The sequence below is a fragment of the Carassius auratus genome, chromosome 3, assembly GCF_003368295.1.
Source record: "Carassius auratus strain Wakin chromosome 3, ASM336829v1, whole genome shotgun sequence".
Taxonomy (NCBI): domain Eukaryota; kingdom Metazoa; phylum Chordata; class Actinopteri; order Cypriniformes; family Cyprinidae; genus Carassius; species Carassius auratus.
Genome location: NC_039245.1, coordinates 9,979,828 through 10,002,111, shown reverse-complemented (window position 1 = coordinate 10,002,111; position 22,284 = coordinate 9,979,828). Strand labels below are relative to the sequence as shown.

General features: G+C 36.3%; 1 protein-coding gene across 1 annotated transcript; it reads left to right on the top strand.

Moving 5' to 3' along the window:
• Window positions 1-13,844: 13,844 nt before the first annotated feature.
• Window positions 13,845-20,468, top strand: LOC113053966 (zinc finger protein 385D-like). Its single transcript, XM_026219134.1, has 7 exons — window positions 13,845-13,874; window positions 13,958-14,282; window positions 15,022-15,209; window positions 15,923-16,021; window positions 17,976-18,056; window positions 18,137-18,226; window positions 18,812-20,468. The coding sequence occupies exons 1-7, from the start codon at window positions 13,845-13,847 to the stop codon at window positions 19,037-19,039; spliced, it is 1,041 nt and encodes a 346-aa protein (XP_026074919.1). The 3' UTR covers window positions 19,040-20,468.
• Window positions 20,469-22,284: the final 1,816 nt, after the last annotated feature.

Genomic DNA, 22,284 nt, shown 5'->3' with positions numbered 1-22,284 from the left:
ACATGCCCATATTCAGTTATAGTCATAGCGCCACCTATTGGCAACAGGAAGTTACATATTTTACACTGCAATGAACTACTCCTAGAAATTTTATGACATCAATGTATTTTTTGTGGTCAGTCTAATCTAAAGGCCTCTGCGATGTTAAGTTGTGAAGATCTTGAGTTTTCGTTAAAAGGCGTGTCCATGGCGCCGTCACGAAGTTCGATGTCTCGCCATGGGAATAAAATATGTTATAACTCAGGCATAAAATGTCCGATCTTCCCCAAACTGCACATTTGTGATAAGAGTCCTGGCCTGAACACATCTGAAGGCCAAAATTCCATCAGGTGTGGCAAAATGGCTCGATAGCGCCACCTATACACTTTCAAAAGAGTGCGCCTCGAGCCATGTTTCACGTACATGTACAAAAATCGGTATACACATGTAACACACCAATACCTACAAAAAAGTCTCTTGGTACGAAATCCGAATCCCAACAGGAAGTCGGTTATTTAGAATTTTCTCCGCAAAATTGGCGTTGTTTTTGCCATTTTCAGGGGTTGTACTTTAACGAACTCCTCCTAGAGATTTATTCAGATCAACACCAAACCTGGTCAGTGTAATCTTAAGCCCTTTGCGATGTTAAATTGCGAAGATCTTTAGATTTCGTTAAAGGGCGTGTCCATGGCGGCCTGACAAATTTCGATGTTTCGCCATGAAAAAGGAAGTTGCTGTAACTCAGACATACAATGTCCAATCTGCCCCAAACTTCACATGTTAGATAAAACTTCTACCCTTAACAGATCTACATGCCCACATTCAGTTATAGTCATAGCGCCACCTATTGGCAACAGGAAGTGACATGTTTTACGCTGCGACAAACTACTCCTATAATTTTTTTGAGATTAACATATATGTTGTGGTCAGTCTAATCTAAAGGCCTGTGCAATGTTAACTTTTGCAGATCTTGAGTTTTTGTTAAAGGGCGTTTCCATGGCGCCATGACAAAATTTGATGTCTTGCCACAGCAAGAGAAATTGTTGTAACTCAAGCATAAAATGTTCAATCTTCCCCAAACTTCACATGTTTGATAAGAGTCCTGGCCTGAACACATCTGAAGGCCAATATTCCATTATAATGATAGCGCCACCTGTTGGCAACAGGGAGATTGGCACATAATAAATGACTTTGATATATTCCACTTATATTTACGATTTGAAATGCATATTTCTCACCGTTCACCTTTTTACTAAAGCCACACGATGGCGGTGAGCCCGGGTGCGAGGGCCCGTTCATCGCTGCTTGCAGCTTTAATTAGGGCTCAAGCCCGAAGGGGCGAAGAGCCCTATTGTTCTTCTAAGGATTATTCTTCTTATTATTATTTTTTTTATTTTTTATTAAACCTTCCGGGGGTTTTGGGGGGCCTTAACATGCTCAAAAACTCTTGAAAATTGGCACACACATTGGAATCTGCGGCCATCAGGACGCCACAGAGACTGGGACCCGGGCGTGGCACAGGGGCTCTACAGCGCCCCCTGGAACACCTTCAGAAATCTTGAACCATAGCTCACACACACTAGCATGTATTTATATGAAACTCAGTACACTTATAGATCTCATTGAGCTGAACAACTTTCACACTTTATGTCATAGGCTCCGCCCAACAGGAAGTCAGCTATTCAGGGCTGTTTAAAAAAAGCATGCTCTGGAATTTGAAATACTCCTCTGAGGTTTTCAACCCGTTTGCCACGAAACTCGGTGAACATGATCTCAAGACATTGGGGATGAAAAATTGCGAGGGGATTTTTGATATCTCGAACGGTTTGCCCGTGACGAGGCGTGGAAATTATGGCTAGAAATGAGAAACAGGAAATGTCTAATAACATCCACATACATTTCCTGAGTTTGATCAAACTTCATTGGTTTGTTCGTTGTATGATACCGATCGTATATATGTGACTATTAAGAGTCAACATTATAGCGCCACCAACTGGCAGCAGGAAGTGTGTCATTTTCCAAATGCTTTGAATTCAGCATCTTATTTTTACTCAATTTACTTAAAACTTCATCAGAATAATGACAAAACACGGCCGATGTAAATCTGTTTTGGGGATATTGATATCTGATATAGTGTTGCCATGGCAACGTGTCAAACTTGAATGTTCTGTTATGGTGAGTTTGAGGCAGACAACAAGCTCAGATTTACATGAAACTCAAAACACATATCAGTATTAGTGATAGCTAGACAATGGCAAAAGCTTTTAAAAGGGCGTGAAGGAGGCACTCTATAGCGCCACCTTTTGTCAAAAGTGGGGGGGTTAGTTTTAGCTACAGACACCAAACTTGGTACATAAATTGTTCTTTTCAAGACGGACAACTTTCTAATTCACAGTCATCAGCTACGACAAACAGGAAGTCAGCTATTTTGATTTGAATATTTAAATGGAGCTCTGATTTAATGCATACTCCTCACAGGAAATGTTCACTATACTCACCAAACTTTGTCTACATGTTGAAAAAACATTGAGGAACTTAAATTGCGAACGGATTTTGGTTAGCTTGAACGGTTTTGTCGTGGTGATTTTTTGAAATGACAGTAAAAAGGGAATCATTAATTGTCTTGTATTTTTAAATTGCAGCTTCCAAACACTTAAAAAAAAATTCATACAGAGATCAAATCATTCTGAGGACATATGCATAGTTTCATGACTTTACAACACTGTATGATTAAAAGAAAATTTAAAAACTGTCAGACATCTCAACTCACTCTGTCCCTCTGTTTGAGGAATGTATGTGTGCTGACTGAGTGTGTGTGTGTGAGTGGGGGATGGGCATGAGCTGAGTGGCAGACACAATGAGAGAGAGATAGAGAGAGAGAGAGAAAGAGAGAGAGAGAGACTTAATCATCTCTTTAATCACCAGAAAAAAATGTATTTTAAATTGTTATTTTTTGTTGCTGTTGCTAACATTGCTGTTTTCATTACAGCTTAAGAAATCTCTCAGGCCGTATCCTTTTCTGACAGTTTCAGGAATTAAAAACAAAATTCTAAAAATACTTATTTGTGCTGCAAATAATAATTTCAAACTCATTTGATACTGACCTATTCCATCCTGTGACATGACATTTATCTTAATTTACATGATCTCATGGATGTAACATTAAAACTGTTCAGCTCACAGATGAAGACTAAGCTGTAATGCAAGCAGAACTTTCACAAATGCTTATAAGTCATTAAAGGATTTTATAACACTGTAAAATAATGTCTAATTTGTTAACATTAGTAAATGCATTGGTAACACTTTATAATAACTGCACTCATTAGTAAATAGTCAGTTCATGCTTTATAAAGTCTTGTCCCAACTTAAATAGTCATTAATAAGCAGCTCATAAATACAGCTATAAATAGCTTGATCTTGGTTTATAAGCACATTTATTAAAAAGGAGAGTAAAGGGTCAGTTATCTACCTATGAAAAATAAAAAATTAAAATAAACAAACAACAACACAGATTGATACAGAACTCAGAAATGTTATTGTGGATTTATGATAAAATCAGCCTGTAAATGAATTCATACTCCAAGAAGACACAAGTAGTTCACACCAAACTTTTTCAACATGATGCCAATATACTGAAGATGTTAAATTGCGAATGGGTTTAGGATACCTTAAATGGTGTGGCCATAGCGATTTATGAAAATAACATAAAAAAAATACAATAGTTATTTTACTGTATCTTTAACATTCTTCATTCCAACTCTTCATATTTTTTTATATATGTAGAAGTCATCATTTGAAACAAGCACAGTAAGTTTCATAGCTTTATCATGTCCAGGAGCCAGCATAAAATTAAAACTATCATAACTTATAAATCAAACTTGCAATTCTTAGTACCACTAATGGCCACCAGATGGAGCTATAGGATTACTTTTAAATAATTATTGTAGAAACGAGAATGATTTAAATTATTTATAGAAATCTTTCAAAGAAAAATAATATGTATTTTACTGATAAAATGACCCTCACTTAATTAGAATAACATGCTTAAGTATTGTGAAATACTGTGTATTAAGAATAATTCTTAATAGGCTTTATGGACAGATACGTTTTGAGTGACTCTTGAAGGTTCAGCACCACATCCTCTTTTACCACTGTTTAAAGAATTTATCTTACAGAAAAGTTGCGAATGAATTTTGGATAGCTTGAATGGTTTTGTCATGGTGATTTTTTGAAATAACAGTAAAAAAGGAACCAGTAAATGTCTTTTATTTTTTTAAGTGCAGCTTCTAAACACTTCAAAAAAATTTACACATAGAAGACAAGTCATGCTGATGAAAATATGCATAGTTTCATGACTATACAACACTATATGGATGATAGAAAATTAAAAAACTATCATACATCTGATGTCACTGTCCCTCTGTCACTGTGGGTAATGTGTGTGTGTGTGTGTGTGTGTGTGTGTTTGTGTGTTAAGTGTGTGTGCTGAGTTTGTGTGAATGTGTGGGAGAGGGGATGGGCTATGTGTCAGAGAGAGAGAGAGAGAGACAGAGATAGGGAGGGAGACTGAATCATCTCTTTAATCACCAGAATTATAGGTCAATAATATCATTACAAAACACTAATAAATTATTGAGAGAGAGAGAGAGAGAGAAACATCTTAGAGTTAACATCTCTTTAATCACCAGCAGAAAAAAATAAGTAATTTTGTGTTGTTGTTGTTGTTTTTTCATTATTACTGCAAATATCTTAGGCCTCAACATCAACAATTGCTGCTTTATATAGCCTTCTCCTAAAATTAATAGTCATTAGTAAGCATTTTATAAATACAGCTATAATTAAATTGTTCATGGTTTATATGCACATTTATTTTGAGGAGATTAAAGGCTGTAATCTTCCTAAAAAATTTTTTTTTAATAAATTAATAAATTAAAAAAAAATTAAAAAAAACAAACACAGAACTCAGAAACATTTATTTCAAGATGCAATAAAAGAAAACTTTACACTATATATATATATATATATATATATATATATATATATATATATATAAAATTGCAAAAGTTTATATTAAATTTTGTTATCAAGTTTACAGCTAATAATAATAATAATAATAATAATAATAATGCATTTTATTTGAGGCGCCTTTCAAACCACTATAGGTCACCATATAGCAAGTAACAACAGTAACAATATTAAAACAAAAAATAACGGCAAATAACAATGTCAATAAAAAACACAATAATATTAGAATAGCACAACATATTGTGGAATACTACATTAAGACTTTATATATAGGCTTTATGAACAGATAGGTTTTGAGAGATTCTTGAAGTACTAGCATCACCTCTTGTACGACGGTTTGAGGAATATATATTCCAGATAGTACCGCCACTCCCTATATGCAGAATACGCAGTCTTCATAGGGCACCAACTCCCAGAGGGGTCACCATCCCAGTTGCTCATAAAAAAAAAAAAAAAAACGCGCCATTCTCCCATCCACGCTCGCGACCGCTCGGACATTTGCGGATGAATGTTCGTAATTGATGGATGGACATCTATGCCCGGGTAAAGGACATCAGCAATCCGGCACAGAAAAAAGAAAAAGAAAGTAAAAAACAAAACAAAAACAGGCATAAAGTTGGCTTGACATTGGACATTCGAGAGTCTCAAATTTAGGGACCGTCTCTAAAGTTACATGTGATATTGTTATACATTTGTCTAACGTCAGTAGCATTTGAAGAGAATGACTTACAGTCATAAAAACAACTGTAATTGTTCATCTAGGTGACAGCTATAATGCACAATTAAATTGAATGTTTGATATTTATTAAAACAAACTGTAAGTCATATGTAAATTATGCTACTTTTTCAAATGGGCTCAAACGCAAATTTGAAGCTCAATAGCATTTGAGGAAAAAGACTTGCAGTCATAAACAATTGTAATGTGTTCATTTAGGCTTCAGCTACGACTTATACATTTTTTATATATATTAAAATAAAGTGTTACTAAAGTTATATATATTGTTCTGTATATGTGATTTCAAAGTCTAGATGGGTCGGATTAACCCTTTAACTGCCATATCCCTTAAAATTTGATTGCCAGAGGGTAACTGTAAATGCTTATGCCCGCTGGGCACAGTTTTCCCGATGCCACCGGGGTGGCGTTGCACTGACGGCTTGAGCCCGCCATCGCTGCTTGCAGCTATATTTATTATTATTATTCTTCTTCTCCAAAATGAATCGCATTTTTGAGGGCCTAAACATGCTCGAAAAGTCATGAAACTTTGCACACACCTCAGAACTGGCGAAAATTTACGTCTGATATGGGTTTCAGAAGTGGGTGTGGCAAAATGGCTCAACAGCGCCACCTATACACTTTCAACGGTGTGCGCCTCGAGCTACGTTTCATGTACATGTATGAAAATCGGTATACACATGTAACTCTCCAATACCTACAAAAAAGTCTCTTGGAGCAAAATCCGAAACCCAACAGGAAGTCGGTTATTTCTAATATTATGAGCAAATTTTGTGTCATTTTTGTCATTTCCATGCGTTGTATTTTAACGAACTCCTCCTAGAGATTCATTCAGATCAACACCAAATTTGGTATGCCTAATCTGAAGGCCTTTGCGATGTTAAATTGCGAAGCTTTTGAGTTTTCGTTAATGGGCGTGTCCGTGGCGGCCTGGCGAATTTTGATGATTCGCCATGAAACAGGAAGTTGCTATAACTCAGACATACAATGACCAATCTGCCCCAAACTTCACATGTTTGATGAGACTCCTGGCCTGAACAGATTGACATGCCCATATTTAGTTATAGTCATAGCGCCACCTATTGGCAACAGGAAGTCACATATTTTACAGTGCGATGAACTACTCCTAGAAATTTTATGACATCAATGTATTTTTTGTGGTCAGTCTAATCTAAAGGCCTGTGCAATGTTAAGTTGTGAAGATCTTGAGTTTTCGTTAAAAGGCGTGTCCATGGCGCCATCACGAAGTTCGATGTCTCGCCATGGGAATAAAAGATGTTATAACTCAGGCATAAAATGTCCGATCTTCCCCAAACTGCACATGTGTGATAAGAGTCCTGGCCTGAACACATCTGAAGGCCAAAATTCCATCAGGTGTGGCAAAATGGCTCGATAGCGCCACCTATACACTTTCAACAGAGTGCGCCTCGAGCTATGTTTCACGTACATGTACAAAAATCGGTATACACATGTAACACACCAATACCTACAAAAAAGTCTCTTGGTACGAAATCCGAATCCCAACAAGAAGTCGGTTATTTAGAATTTTCTCTGCAAAATTGTCGTTGTTTTTGCCATTTTGAGGGGTTGTACTTTAACGAACTCCTCCTAGAGATTTATTCAGATCAACACCAAACCTGGTCAGTGTAATCTTAAGCCCTTTGCAATGTTAAATTGCGAAGATCTTTAGATTTCGTTAAAGGGCGTGTCCATGGCGGCCTGACAAATTTCGATGTGTCGCCATGAAAAAGGAAGTTGCTGTAACTCAGACATACAATGTCCAATCTGCCCCAAACTTCACATGTTAGATAAAACTTCTGCCCTTAACAGATCTACATGCCCACATTCAGTTATAGTCATAGCGCCACCTATTGGCAACAGGAAGTGACATGTTTTACGCTGCAACAAACTACTCCTATAATTATTTTGAGATTAACATATATTTTGTGGTCAGTCTAATCTAAAGGCCTGTGCAATGTTAACTTTGAAGATCTTGAGTTTTTGTTAAAGGGCGTTTCCATGGCGCCATGACAAAATTTGATGTCTTGCCACAGCAAGAGAAGTTGTTGTAACTCAAGCATAAAATGTTCAATCTTCCCCAAACTTCACATGTTTGATAAGAGTCCTGGCCTGAACACATCTGAAGGCCAATATTCCATTATAATGATAGCGCCACCTGCTGGCAACGGTAAGATTGGCACATATATGGGATATACTTTGATATATTCCACTTATATTTAGGACATTAAATGCATTTTTCTCAAAGTTCACCTTTTTACTAAAGCCACACGATGGCGGTGAGCCCGGGTGCGAGGGCCCGTTCATCGCTGCTTGCAGCTTTAATTACAAATGTAATTTGTTTTTGTCATGGTCAAGTTGTAATCATTACTCCAGTCTTCAGTGTCACATGATCCTTCAAAATCATACTATTATTCTGACTTGGTGCTCAATTATTAATAATCTTTCTTCTTCTAATTTTATGATTATTATTATTTATTTATTTATTTTTTTTTATTATTTTTTTGGTGGAAATCATGATACATTTTTTCAGGGTTCCTTGATGAATGGAAAGGTCAAAAGAACAGCATTTGTTTTAAATAGAAATCTGGGTACCACTTTAGTTTTGGGCCCAAGTTGCTTATTAAGGACAGTGTCACATCTAAAGATATCACTCATAGAGCTATAACAGAAAAAAACTTAATTAGGACATAAAAAAATCAGAGGTTGCATTCCTGTGGAGTTTTTGTATGTAACTTGATAAAACATGCATAGATCTTGAAAAACCTCACAGAATTAAATTAAAAAGAGGCCAAATTTACCATAATCCATTGATCAGATCTGAACTGTAACACATTAAATCAGGCGGGCATGCTTCAGCTTGTGTTTTTATTCATAACTTCTCAAAACATACATAGATCGTAGAAAACTTTTCAAAATATTCTCCCGATTTTAAAGAGCCCAAATTTACCATAATCCGTCCATCAGATCAAATGATTTTTGTTCATAGAGCTGTAACAAATTAAACCAGACCAGCGTGCTTATACAATAAACAACTGTACTTCCAGTTTGCGCTTTTATTTGTAACATTATGAAACAGATAGTCATGTATCATATGTTATTTGAAAGGTATCATCGAGTAGAATAAAACAAGTATACTTGTTTGGGGCTTTGACTAAACTTGAGTGAGGAATTACTTCAAATTCAAAACAACAATTTCAATACTGTCAAGGGCTAAGAGAAAGGCTACCTTGGTTTCAAATGCTGTAACTTTTGATTACTTCATGATATCACCTCAAAATTAATTTCAAATACAGCACACATGTTGGGGAACATCACCAAAAATACATTTTCTCCTGCCTGATTTTTTTCATGAGATATTGAACGTCAAATAAGAATTACATTTAAAAAATTCCCTTGATCACACACATTTTCCTTACATTGTATCACCTATTTCTCAACATGAGAACATTGAAATGTTTAATATGCCCATGCTAAAAAAAAAAAGGATTTTTTTTTTCTTTTTTTATATCATACTTACCCCAAACTTTTGAATGGTTGTGTGATATGCGTTTCCCAAACATTATAAGCAGCAAAAACAGTTTTCAACATTGATCATAATGAGAAATGTTATTTAATGTGATCATAATGATAATAATTTGCATCACAGGAATAAATTCCTTTTTAAAATATATTAAAACAAAACAGTTATTTAAAATTGTAATAATATTTCACAATATTGGTTTTACTGTTTTTACTTCTTGTAAATTACTATTTGACAATCTTTTAAAAAGCATCTTGATTACATTAAATGCAATGAGAGAACATCTGGGCCAGCAAGTGTTCGTTTGTGACTACCTCAAGAATGTCTGGAGAAAACAAAGACAACTTTTTATTTTAATATGCATTTTGGATGAATCGTGCATTTAGCTTGCCTGTAGTTCCTTCACTGCTGTGAATATCCTCCAGTCCTGCTCTTCATGATCTGTCTTTTATATTAAGGAGATTTCATTTCTGAATAAAAGACTTGACTTTCCTCTTGTCACGGGGAAGTACTGTGACACAGAGAGCAGAACAACAAGCCGACAGAGAGCTTTGAGCCATCCCTCTCCAATAATCTCTACCTTTTTGTCCCTTTTAAACTCTTTCTTTTTCCTCCTCTGCCCAGCCTCTATAGAATATGATTTGAAAGGCAGCCCGAATATGGGCCCAAGGGATACGATTAAGGAAAAAAATGGAGAGAGAGGGAGTCAGAAACTTCATATCCTTCTGCTACAAGACCTTCAGTATGAAAGAAAAAACCAAGCGAAAAGAGAAAGAGAGCAAATGAAAGTGGATGGATAGGGCAAAAAGATAGAAAGCAAGAACAGCAAGCTCATCAAATCACATTTTAATATTCGTCCCCATTCATGGCAACACAACGGTGAGACGGAGCATACAATCAGACTGGAAGAAAAGGAGAGATTAGATAAGAGAGAGCTGGAGAGAGTTTAAAAGAGCTACAGAGATGGAGAATCAGAAGATTAGCTATTGCAATTTTGTCACAAAGCCTTTGTGTTTGGATTAGCTCTCATGCACATGCTAATGCATTCTTCATATTAACTATTTGGAAAAATACATATTTTCAAAATGGACTTACTAGTGGCTTGCATGAATCTCTAATCGGTCTTATAAGGGAGATATTCGAGTTCACCTGACCCCAGTTTGAGCAGTTTTTAGGGTGTATTTATGTTAGTCACATTTTTGAACTGCTAATAGCATTTTTTTTTATAATTAATGTGACTTTCTAAGGTTTCTACATCATTATGGTGCTTTTTTTTCTTTTTGTATATAATTTACTATATATCTTCTGCCCCCTGGTGGATTAGCTATGTGCTCTTGAAGAATTAGAAGAACTTAATGTGAAATCTTTGCTATTTTGATAAAGTAAAAGCAAGAATAACTTAAATATTGCCATAATGATTCATAATGCATATTTACTGGATTTAAGAAACAATATTTCATACATTATAAAAAAAGGGGTCAATCCAATGATACCGCTTGAGGCAGGCCTTTATTTATTTATTTCAGTCATTATTGTAGTGCCCCATTAAATGATTTTATATTTAATGTATGTGTGTATGTATCTATGTGTTTTGTTATATATATTTTACAATATTATTTATACATTTGTAGTGTATATAAAAAAGATTAATGATAATATTTTACTAAGATGTACTTAGACTGAAAACTTACATTTATTTGAATCTTTATATGTGATTTTTATTTTATTTAATGTGTTGTAAGAAACATTTCAACAAAATTTCTTACATCTATTTATTTATTTGTTATATATTCTACATATTTACTGTATATATTTAACATTTAATATATTTATACTTTTATAAAAAATATATATTACAGCACAGTGTGTGTGTGTGTGTGTTGTATTTTTTATTAAGAAACAATGCAGATAAACTATTCAACATCACTTGACTAGTGACCCATCCCTGCTTCAACATATGTGCATTCAGAGCATCAATCAGTTACCATGTGTTTTTTTTTTTGGTCAACTGATGAGTTGACTCTCATTTAACAGATAACACGCTCTTAAACCCAGTGTCGTCTCACATATGTTAACACACACGAGAGCTAATCACTCAGTGAATTCTGAAATGCTCTTTTGCTAACGCGCGCGCGCGCACACACACACACACACACACACAGACACTCAAATTGAGCTGATTGTCTGATGAAATTAGCACTGTTCTGTCATTAAGCTTGCAGCTGCAGGGGCCAATCACAACTCTGCAAGCATGTCAGCTGTTATTAACAGCCATAAGTTGCCTGAAATGGAAAGAGAGGATGGGAGGGGGGTTCTAGAAATTTCTATAGAGGAAGGGGTCCATTTTATAACAGCTATTGAAACACTTTGAATGCACTTGCTGTCAGATGTCATGGATCATTTTCATCATGAGCTTGCTGATGTAGTATAAATAAGTGCAGTATTTAAAAAAAATTTACAAAGCGAGAGTTAAATATAGCCATCATGCTCTTTCCTCTTCTCTTCCCTGTCCATCACTCCATTCTTCCACATCCATCCCCGTATGTGTCAAATTGCATGTCTTTGCAAAGAGTGAGCTGTCCAAAACGGAAAGATTTAAAAAGAGTTTTAGTCTTTGAGGATCAGTTATACAAGCATGCTGCAAGACACACACTCACTCCAAAGGGAGATGGGCACCGAGTGTTACCCAAGGCAATTCTCTCCATTTCATTAACTTTCACACATTTTTCAGGTGTGAAGGAAAACCTCCCACACACACAAACACACACACACACAGACAGTAGCACACAACCTTCCAATTCCATTTCCTGTTCTATTTTCCTTTTTTTTTCTGTTCTATTTTCTTCACACTCTTCCCCTATACCCCCTCAGAGACCCCCCTTTAGGAGAACTGGTATAATCTAAACATCATAGAGGCACAGAAGGATGAGTCTATCTGATTCCCCAGAGAGGGGGGAATTCAGCAGATCTGCAAAAACAGCCCATTGGGTCACTCCCAACAAACATGTTCACCAAATAAACACTTTCACGTGTTTAAATTCTTTGTTACTCAGCAAAAGAACTCCTACAGTGACTGTAAAAGTCATTTCAAATTTATAAACACATATTACGTGCCACGTAGGAGGGAGTCCTGCTAGGAGAGGTGTTTTATACAGACTTAATTAGCATCTGGAATAGTGATCATTTGTTATTAATTGTTTTTTTTAGTGTTGTTCTTGACTGATTTTGCTTCAGTAGCCCTTTTTTTAACATCAGACATCAAGTTTTCATACCAAAATGTATATATCTAAATATATATTTATTAATATTATCACACACAACCTTTTTATAGTTTTAGTGTTTGGTTTTTGGATGTCGTCTGGATTTCAATGGTTTATCAGCAGCCACTAATTCACAACAGAAAACACAATGTAGTCATCACAAACCATGTTTATCCTCATTTCAGCCTGTGTTTAATGTAGTCTGGGTTGTATTTTCTTTTCCCTTGTTCATGCTTTTGAAGAAGGAAAGCATGTCAGCCTGTCCATGTTGTCCTTTGACTAATTGGCTCTATACATTTTTACATTTGCTTTTATCTAAAACACTTCACATACTCCTGGACATTCCCTGCCAGATAAATATGATGAATTTTCACCATTTTATGTTTTTAAGACAATTTTAAAACATTCTAGCAAAATGCTAGTGTGGTACATAGATTTAACAGAACAATATGTAAAGCTGTGAGGCCAAAGGTGAACAGCCATCAATGATTATTCAAATTTGGGTCGAAATTGAGCCAAAATTCTATATTTAGGTTTCTATTAAACATTTTTATGTTTGTTTAGATGGTCAAAAACATGGTATTCATGGTTTTGAGAGCACCTCATTAGATTTTTTACTTCCCAGGCTGCTATGGCCCTTATCTTCTTTCTTAACAGAATAGATCAAATACAAGGACACAGCACTTGAGTTTCAAAGGCAGACTTAAAGAAAAGGTCTGAAGTTCAACACATGAGCACTAGTCTGTAAAAGCACTGCCGTAATAATGTTGCATAACCAAAAACAGTCAGTCTGAAAGTGTCTATATTAGTGTTTGTGTTCCTGTGCGCTGCACATTTCTGCCAATTTGGACACTAGCCCACAGCTAAATTTCAGCTAGCAGACATTCGGATATTTTTATGCTGAAATACTGCTGCTCTACTGCTGGCTTTCTGCCTTCACTTACTTACTGTTAGACTGTTCTTCAGCTAACAAGTAAAATAACACATACACACACAAGTAACTTACCAATGTCTCCCAGATGGTTTATTGTTATTCTTTGTCTGTGTCTGCCTTTTTGTGGCATATTTCAAATCATGGTGGTCTAAAATACCTGGAAAGAGCTATTGGTTAGATTTCCTGTTCATCTCAATGATAGTCACTCGTTTGCTCAGTAGGTAACTGATTTGAAATCTGCTATTCACAGATTCACATGCTTTTAAAAAGGGATTAAAGGAATAGTTCTCCCAGAAATGATGTACTGTACACTATTTTCCATGTCACCTAAAACCATTTGACCAATATTCAAATCTTGGTCCAGTAGAGGTCATGATAAAGTTTGATCTATTGATAAAACAGGTTTGAACTGGCATGAGTGAGAGTAACTATCCTTTGAATAGAAACTCAAACACTTAAAAACTCAAACATGCAGTAACAAATAGTCCATCACTTTCTCTCTCTCTTCAGCTGCTGTCTGTGACTCCGATCCTGTCCTGAAGGTGGATGATGCTCACTCTAGTTCGGTGGTCCTGACACCTATATCAGAGGTCTCGTCTGCAGACCTGTCTGTGTCCTCCCCTCACTTCCAGAACCCGGACGGTCCACTCGAACCCACCGCTGCCACCAGCGAGACAGGTGCACAGCAGGACAACCCTACGGAGGACACACCGGCAGAGAAGGACCCCAAAAAGACCAAAAAACATCTGCATTGCCCCGTCTGCAAAGTCACAGTTAACTCCACCGTTCAGATGGATGCTCACAATAGTGGTGCATATATTCTCCTTTCTTTTTCTTGATTTCTCTGTTTCTCTGTTTATTTATTTATTTACTTTACCATACTTTACTTTACCATTTGAATTCAGTAAAAAATTAAAAATAATAATAATAATCAAAAGTGTCAGTAAAGATGACTTCAGCTTTACATTTTTTACAGCTTTACAAAATAAATAAAATAGAAAATATAATAAAATAGAAAACAGCTGTTTGAAGTTGTAATAATATTTCATAATTTACCGTTTTAATATTATTTGTGATCAAATAAATGCTTAAGAGGCTTCTTTCAAAAACATTACATTCTTACTGACCGTACTTTTGAATGCAAGTGTATTTTTACTTATTTTGGTTTGAAAACTCATGAATCAACCCCATAAATTAATAAACAAATGTGAATAATCTGAGAATAATCTATGAGATCTTTTCACCATACAGCATTAATATTTCATCAACTCTATAATAAACAATAATTGCAATATAATCTAACAAAAAGTGTATCTTTTCATTAAAACATTTTTTAACAATCAATATTGTAACAATAGACGCCATTATAGAACATTATTGCATACTTATTCAAAACCTTGTTTTTAACACTTACATAAATTTAGTAGTTGTTTTACACATTTTTGATCTCAAGATAATTCCATAAATTCACCCCATATATTTAGTTTATTTGTGCATATAAATAAGTGAACTTTGTCATGTGAATTCCTTGCCTTTTTGAACGTCACAGGCACCAAACATAAACTAATGATGGAAGGCCAGAGTGTGTTGCCACGGCGACGAGGGAAGACACTGTCGTCCCGCCCCTCATGTAAAAGCAAGCGATTGGCCAGTAAAGGGAGTGTGGGCGTGGCCAGCAAGAGCTTCTACTGTGAAGTTTGCGAGATCCATGTTAACTCTGAGACTCAACTCAGCCAGGTAACATAAAACTAATTTGCACTTATGTATGTGACACACTAATATCAATAAAAATGTAAAGTAACATGGAATGCCATTTTAGGCTCAAATTTAAATCTAGCCTCTTTCACGTTTCCTGTGTTCTCTACTACCTAACCTAGCCTAACTAGCTGTGTTTTTAGAAGCAGGTAACTACATTTCAGACTTATTTTATCCAGTCAGGAATGGACTTCTAGAAATTGACAATCCCTTGCTGCTGAAAATCATTTACACCATTGACAGGCACATGATTTATTATGTTGGCATTGACTGTTTGTCTTTTCTCAGAGGAAACACATCTACTGTGCCACGTTTGTTATCTGGTATAGCTGGGTTGAGTTTTCAATGTAACAGTAACACACTAATCAGTCCGAGATGAGTCATTATGCTTGTGTGTGTTAGTTTGGTGTCTGCTCAGGCCTGAGGAACCTGACATTTAATGGTATTTCATGCTTCCCTTAAGTTGTTTCTGAAGTGTAAAGTAAACAACATGAAGCCTGTTGAAAAAGAAAGAGGGGAAGGAAAGAGGTGAAAGGTATTAAAAGGTTTTTTAGGAAAATATTTTTTAGAAAAAAGGAAACACTGCTCTTATTTTATCTTGACCAAGTATCTCATTATTAAAACACCATGGGTGTGATATGTCAGGCTTGAAAATGCACAGTTAAAAATAAACCTTTATTTCTGTATTTGTTTAGCATATGAACAGTCGAAGGCATAAGGATAGACTGGCTGGAAAACCCCCGAAGCCCAAGTTCAACCCTCATACCAAGAGTCAGCCTACCTCAGCAGCCTCGGTGAGAACGGGATTTACATGCTAATAGTAAAGATGTGTTCCTGTAGCTCAAACAGTAGGATAGCATGGTGCCAGCAATGACAAAGTCGTAAGTTCAATTCCCAGAGATTTCATGAACTGCTGATAGAAGCACCCGCCAAATATACAGTATTGTTCAAAATAATAGCAGTACAATGTGACTAACCAGAATAATCAAGGTTTTTAGTATATTTTTTATTGCTACGTGGCAAACAAGTTACCAGTAGGTTCAGTAGATTGTCAGAAAACAAACAAGACCCAGCATTCATGATATGCACGCTCTTAAGGCTGTGCAATTGGGCAATTACTTGAAAGGGGTGTGTTCAAAAAAATAGCAGTGTGGCATTCAATCACTGAGGTCATCAATTTTGTGAAGAAACAGGTGTGAATCAGGTGGCCCCTATTTAAGGATGAAGCCAACACTTGTTGAACATGCATTTGAAAGCTGAGGAAAATGGGTCGTTCAAGACATTGTTCAGAAGAACAGCGTACTTTGATTAAAAAGTTGATTAGAGAGGGGAAAACCTATAAAGAGGTGCAAAAAATGATAGGCTGTTCAGCTAAAATGATCTCCAATGCCTTAAAATGGAGAGCAAAACCAGAGAGACGTGGAAGAAAACGGAAGACAACCATCAAAATGGATAGAAGAATAACCAGAATGGCAAAGGCTCAGCCAATGATCACCTCCAGGATGATCAAAGACCGTCTGGAGTTACCTGTAAGTACTGTGACAGTTAGAAGACGTCTGTGTGAAGCTAATCTATTTTCAAGAATCCCCCGCAAAGTCCCTCTGTTAAAAAAAAGGCATGTGCAGAAGAGGTTACAATTTGCCAAAGAACACATCAACTGGCCTAAAGAGAAATGGAGGAACATTTTGTGGACTGATGAGAGTAAAATTGTTATTTTTGGGTCCAAGGGCCACAGGCAGTTTGTGAGACGACCCCCAAACTCTGAATTCAAGCCACAGTACACAGTGAAGACAGTGAAGCATGGAGGTGCAAGCATCATGATATGGGCATGTTTCTCCTACTATGGTGTTGGGCCTATTTATCGCATACCAGGGATCATGGATCAGTTTGCATATGTTAAAATACTTGAAGAGGTCATGTTGCCCTATGCTGAAGAGGACATGCCCTTGAAATGGTTGTTTCAACAAGACAATGACCCAAAACACACTAGTAAACGGGCAAAGTCTTGGTTCCAAACCAACAAAATTAATGTTATGGAGTGGCCAGCCCAATCTCCAGACCTTAATCCAATTGAGAACTTGTGGGGTGATATCAAAAATGCTGTTTCTGAAGCAAAACCAAGAAATGTGAATGAATTGTGGAATGTTGTTAAAGAATCATGGAGTGGAATAACAGCTGAGAGGTGCCACAAGTTGGTTGACTCCATGCCACACAGATGTCAAGCAGTTTTAAAAAACTGTGGTCATACAACTAGATATTAGTTTAGTGATTCACAGGATTGCTAAATCCCAGAAAAAAAAAATGTTTGTACAAAATAGTTTTGAGTTTGTACAGTCAAAGGTAGACACTGCTATTTTTTTGAACACACCCCTTTCAACTAATTGCCCAATTGCACAGCCTTAAGAGCGTGCATATCATGAATGCTGGGTCTTGTTTGTTTTCTGACAATCTACTGAACCTACTGGTAACTTGTTTGCCACGTAGCAATAAAAAATATACTAAAAACCTTGATTATTCTGGTTAGTCACATTGTACTGCTATTATTTTGAACAATACTGTATGTGTGTAAATATAATGGTCATATTCAGCTGACCATTACAGAGTACTGAGTAAAAAAAAAAAAAAAAAAAATTATAGATTGTATCATGATGATGTAGTACAAATAGATATTATAACCCAGAGTTCATTATAAACAATAGGACTGATGATGATTGACAGGACAATATAATTAAGCAAACCTTTTCTCAGCATGACAGAGAGGAAAGGAAAAAGAGAGAGGAAGTTACACGGGGGAGGATGCTAGGAAACAAGCTCTTCATGATACAAGGAGTAATTTTGAATAATTAAGACAATTTTAATGTCTGCTACACAAACATGATTATAGCAGCTCTCCTGATCTGTTCCAGCAGGGTGTCAGATGGAACAGTTATGCGGGAGGCGCAGTGTCTGCTCTGAAGAAAGTTATCAACCAATGCAATCTCTCCTCTCTGTCCTCACAGGTGAGCGACACAACTTAAACCCCATTAGCAGTCTCTTAAAGATGTAGTTTATAACCTCTGCACCATATCACAACTTTAGATTAACCAACGGCATGACTATATATATCAAAATTACAAAAAAGAGAAAATGATAGAAAATGACACAAAATGAATCGTGGTTAATTCGGTTTAATATACAGTTTCTGTTAATAGAAATAGTTTTGTCATAGTTGCAGAAGAAATATTAGAAATACAGAAAATATTTTAGCCTATATGGAGGGATCATTGATTTTGAAGAAAATATTAATAATAATGAAGTTTGAAATACAGATTATACAATTATATATATATATATATATATATATATATATATATATATTATGATTATGATTTTGTTTTAATTATTATCATTATTTTTTACAAGAACATACCATTTCAGGTTTTACTAACAATTTCTGAGTGCAAATTGTTTCACCACCAAATTTTCAGTGTACAGCAGTGGCAAAGAAATCTGCACCATTAAAAATATCTTTGTGACACGTTTTTTTTTTTTTTTTTTTTGCATAATGATTAATTCTGTATCTCTTTTTTCTCTCTCTCTCTCAGACTAAACTGGCTCTACAGAAGCAATTGACAAAAAATTTGACCACCAGCTTCCTTACCTCCCCCATAACTCCACCCACCCTCTGCGCAGTCACAGCCAATCATCTCGGACTGCGACACCCGCCGGGCACTACTTTCATTCAGACGCCGATCCTCGGCCCTGCCCTCTTTAGGCCAGCGCCCGGACCTCTGAGAGCAACACACACTCCCATCATATTTTCCCCTTATTGATCACCTCGAAACCATGCAAGCACGCTCTCACAACAAGGGGCACATTCACGTGATTTAGTCTTATGATCAGTTCTCAGTACTGACGGTCTCTGTGCAAACTTTGTCTGTGCTCCTTCTCTCTCCAAACTGTATACACTTAAGTATATAAACACAAACACACACTCCCATAGTGTTCCCTGTCCTCCTCAAAAACTGTGACTCTGAAAGAGTCACTCTTGAACTATGCAGCAAAGGGAGAGAGAGTGTGTGAGAGGGAGAGAGAGAGCAAGACCATATATGGGAATATGGGCGGGGCCTCATTGATAACACCAGCCCACTATGCAGATGAACGCTTTAAGATAGGACAAGACTCATAAAGGAGTGAAAGAGCTATAAGAAGGATATTTAGTTTTGCTTTATGAGATATTTATCATTATACAGATATTAATCAGGTTTTTATTCTAGAATTTATTAGAGGAAAGATAATTTTAGAGACCTATTACTGCATTAGCTGTTTGTTTAGTGAGGAGATGCAAACATCCCTTTACTTGATCCTTTTATTTTTAAGTATTTTAAATTGTTATCAGTCTGTTTTCTTGTCGTTCCACGTGGATATATTGCCGTTGGTCTGTGTATTCGCACACATTTTGAGTAACCTCATCTGACCGGCTTTTGTTATAAACACAAAGCTCATTGGTCTGTCAGTTTACAGATGCCAAGGCTTTCTGTCATGGGTAATAACAGAATAACACAGAGTACTAGTCTAATATATGAACTTGACAGTTTGGTAGCAAGGCAACACACACACACACACTTGTCCCAATCAGTGTCGTAATTTTCTCAGTGTTGATGCATAGATTAGATGATTTGAGATTGCAGATGCACACACACACACACAACCTCAGATGAGATGATTACGGTTCAGTCACAGTTTGACGTGGCCTTTTATGTCTGCATATTTTGCTCTCAGTATTCCTTCTTTACGGCCTCACAAAGGTCAGTGTGCCTGTCAAAAATCTGTCCACATCCCATCTTTATTTAGATCTAAAACGTTACCATGTTATTTTCTTGTGTGTGTGTGTCATGAGTTCAGTACTCCTGATCTTATTCAGAATAACATTTTCGATTCTAGAAGCATCATTGATTTATTTACATAGAAGAGCCATTGCCAAAACATAATGGCGGTCACTGAAAATACATCAGTACTGTTACAATGAGGATGCAGGTGTAATTTCAAATTACACTTGAATAGCAACGTGTTAAATTTCAGATATATTAAACTCTCCTGCTACAAGTCTACACAAGTATTCCTGTCAGTCTGAACCAGGTCACGTTGCTTTGCCTCAGATGGTTTTGGATGGACTAAGACTGATTTTCTGTCTTCAGACATGTAGAATTAGACATTACTGTTGAGTCTGTTGTTTGATTGAAACCATTTTTCACCATTTTTTTTAAACGTGCCCTTGCATAAAGAGCTTTTTGTACATATTTTATGAATACAGCTTTTAAAAGTGAATCATTAACATTTATAATATATACAGTTAGAGTAAATATGTAGAATTTTATGAAATGTTTAATGTAGATTCTTTATCTGGTTATTGTTATTAATGTGATAATAAGAACGTGCTCTACTTGAAGTTATTACTTTTTGTCACCATTTCTGCAGAGACATGCATACTGAAATAAGGAGATAATCTAATGCGAAGTAGATAAGATTATGTAGTTTTTACGTCAAATTGTAAATCAAAGTGCTTGTAAGAAAGCAACGGAATATAAGAAATATTGCTAAAAACGGGCTGAGACTCGGACACCCAGACAAGGCCGCAGAGCCTGGAGTCACGGGTGAGGCTCAAGCCCACTCAGGGCTCCTGATTTTCAGAGAATGGTTTGCCCTTGAGGGAATGAAGCCTGGGGCCTTGAACAGAGCTTACTATCAACAGCCATATTGACACTTCAAGAGGCACAACATGGACAAATTCTGCATTTTTTTCTGTGGACACTTTAGAACAAGGACTTTGCTTGGACATGAATCAAATCTCTTATTTGTGTGTGTGTTTTGATAACTCCTAAATGTCAAACTGTTCTCCATAAGTTCCAAGAAAAGACTAGTGAATGAGAAATAACACTGGTCCATCAGTGGGATACCTTCATGCTTTCTTGAGGCACAAGAACACATAACCGCACCATTCCTAGTTGTCGTCCTCATGAGGTCCATAAAGCAGATATGGCTGTTTATGATACATATGACTGTGACGCTGGTCTCTGGTAGGTGGCTGATTTTACATGTTGTCCAAAAGTAACAGTTCCAAAATATCTTCAAGGTTGTTTGTTGGGATTTTATGTTTCTTTTTCAGTTCAGTGAAATTCAATCTTTAAGCAATAATGACGGAAACTGGAACATTTTTAAGAAAACAGAAGATTACTCTGTTTCTTTCTCTCTCTCTACCTTTTGTGTACATGTTTCTTCCCTGGTTCTCTTAATGTTGTGAGTGCTCTTAATAGTGTGCACACTGTTCCTATCACCAATCTGGAGGACAATGTTTTCTCCCTTTATTTTACACAACGATGGAATCTGTTTGTCCCAGGACATTCATGAAGATGTCCATGCCAGCAGTGACCAGATAGTGGATGGCATTTCTAATTTCTGCCATGTTGGTTTGAGCTAATTTGACTATTCGATTCACACTCCCTTTTACCTCCTGCTCTAGTTTGCCTGCCTTGTGCCAAAATATATACATAGATTTTTTTTCCAATAATCTAATAGACTGCACATACAACCTATGAGAGTGAAACTCTCTTATGATCAGAAAGCACAAAAAAATAAATCTGTTTTCCCATGAATCTTTAAAAATCATTAAGCCTCCTGTGAAAATGTATGTGTGCGTGTAAACTGAGAAATATGTGAATTGTGTCCAGTGTTTCTGGAACATGAAGATTTCAATAACGTTTAAAAAGGGACATGGCCAGTATGAAGTAATTTAAATAACAACAACATTTATGTTATTTGTTCTCTGTGCTAAATACATTTCTGTCTGTGACTGTTCTGAACTGTCTGCTGACACAAAGGAAAACGTATTTTCATAGGATTTTGTGTCTTGGTTTTCGGACTCATTTGCTCGTTCTCTGTACAGGGTATGTATGAATGCGTGAAAACGAAATAAAGCAGAGAGAGATAGAATTAAATCGATTAGTCTTCCACCCCAGTGCTCTGGCTGTTCTTTTGAGGGCTTCTGTGACTCGTGGTTATTGACCAGAGGATGACAGCT

Bases quoted from the DNA above. Each gene is read 5' to 3' on its own strand.
- LOC113053966 (XM_026219134.1), top strand. From the start codon at position 13,845: ATGATAAAGTTTGATCTATTGATAAAACAG. The intron at 16,022-17,975 runs GTGAGAACGGGA...ACCTTTTCTCAG, and splicing joins AGCCTACCTCAGCAGCCTCG to CATGACAGAGAGGAAAGGAA. The intron at 18,227-18,811 runs GTGAGCGACACA...TCTCTCTCTCAG, and splicing joins TCTCCTCTCTGTCCTCACAG to ACTAAACTGGCTCTACAGAA.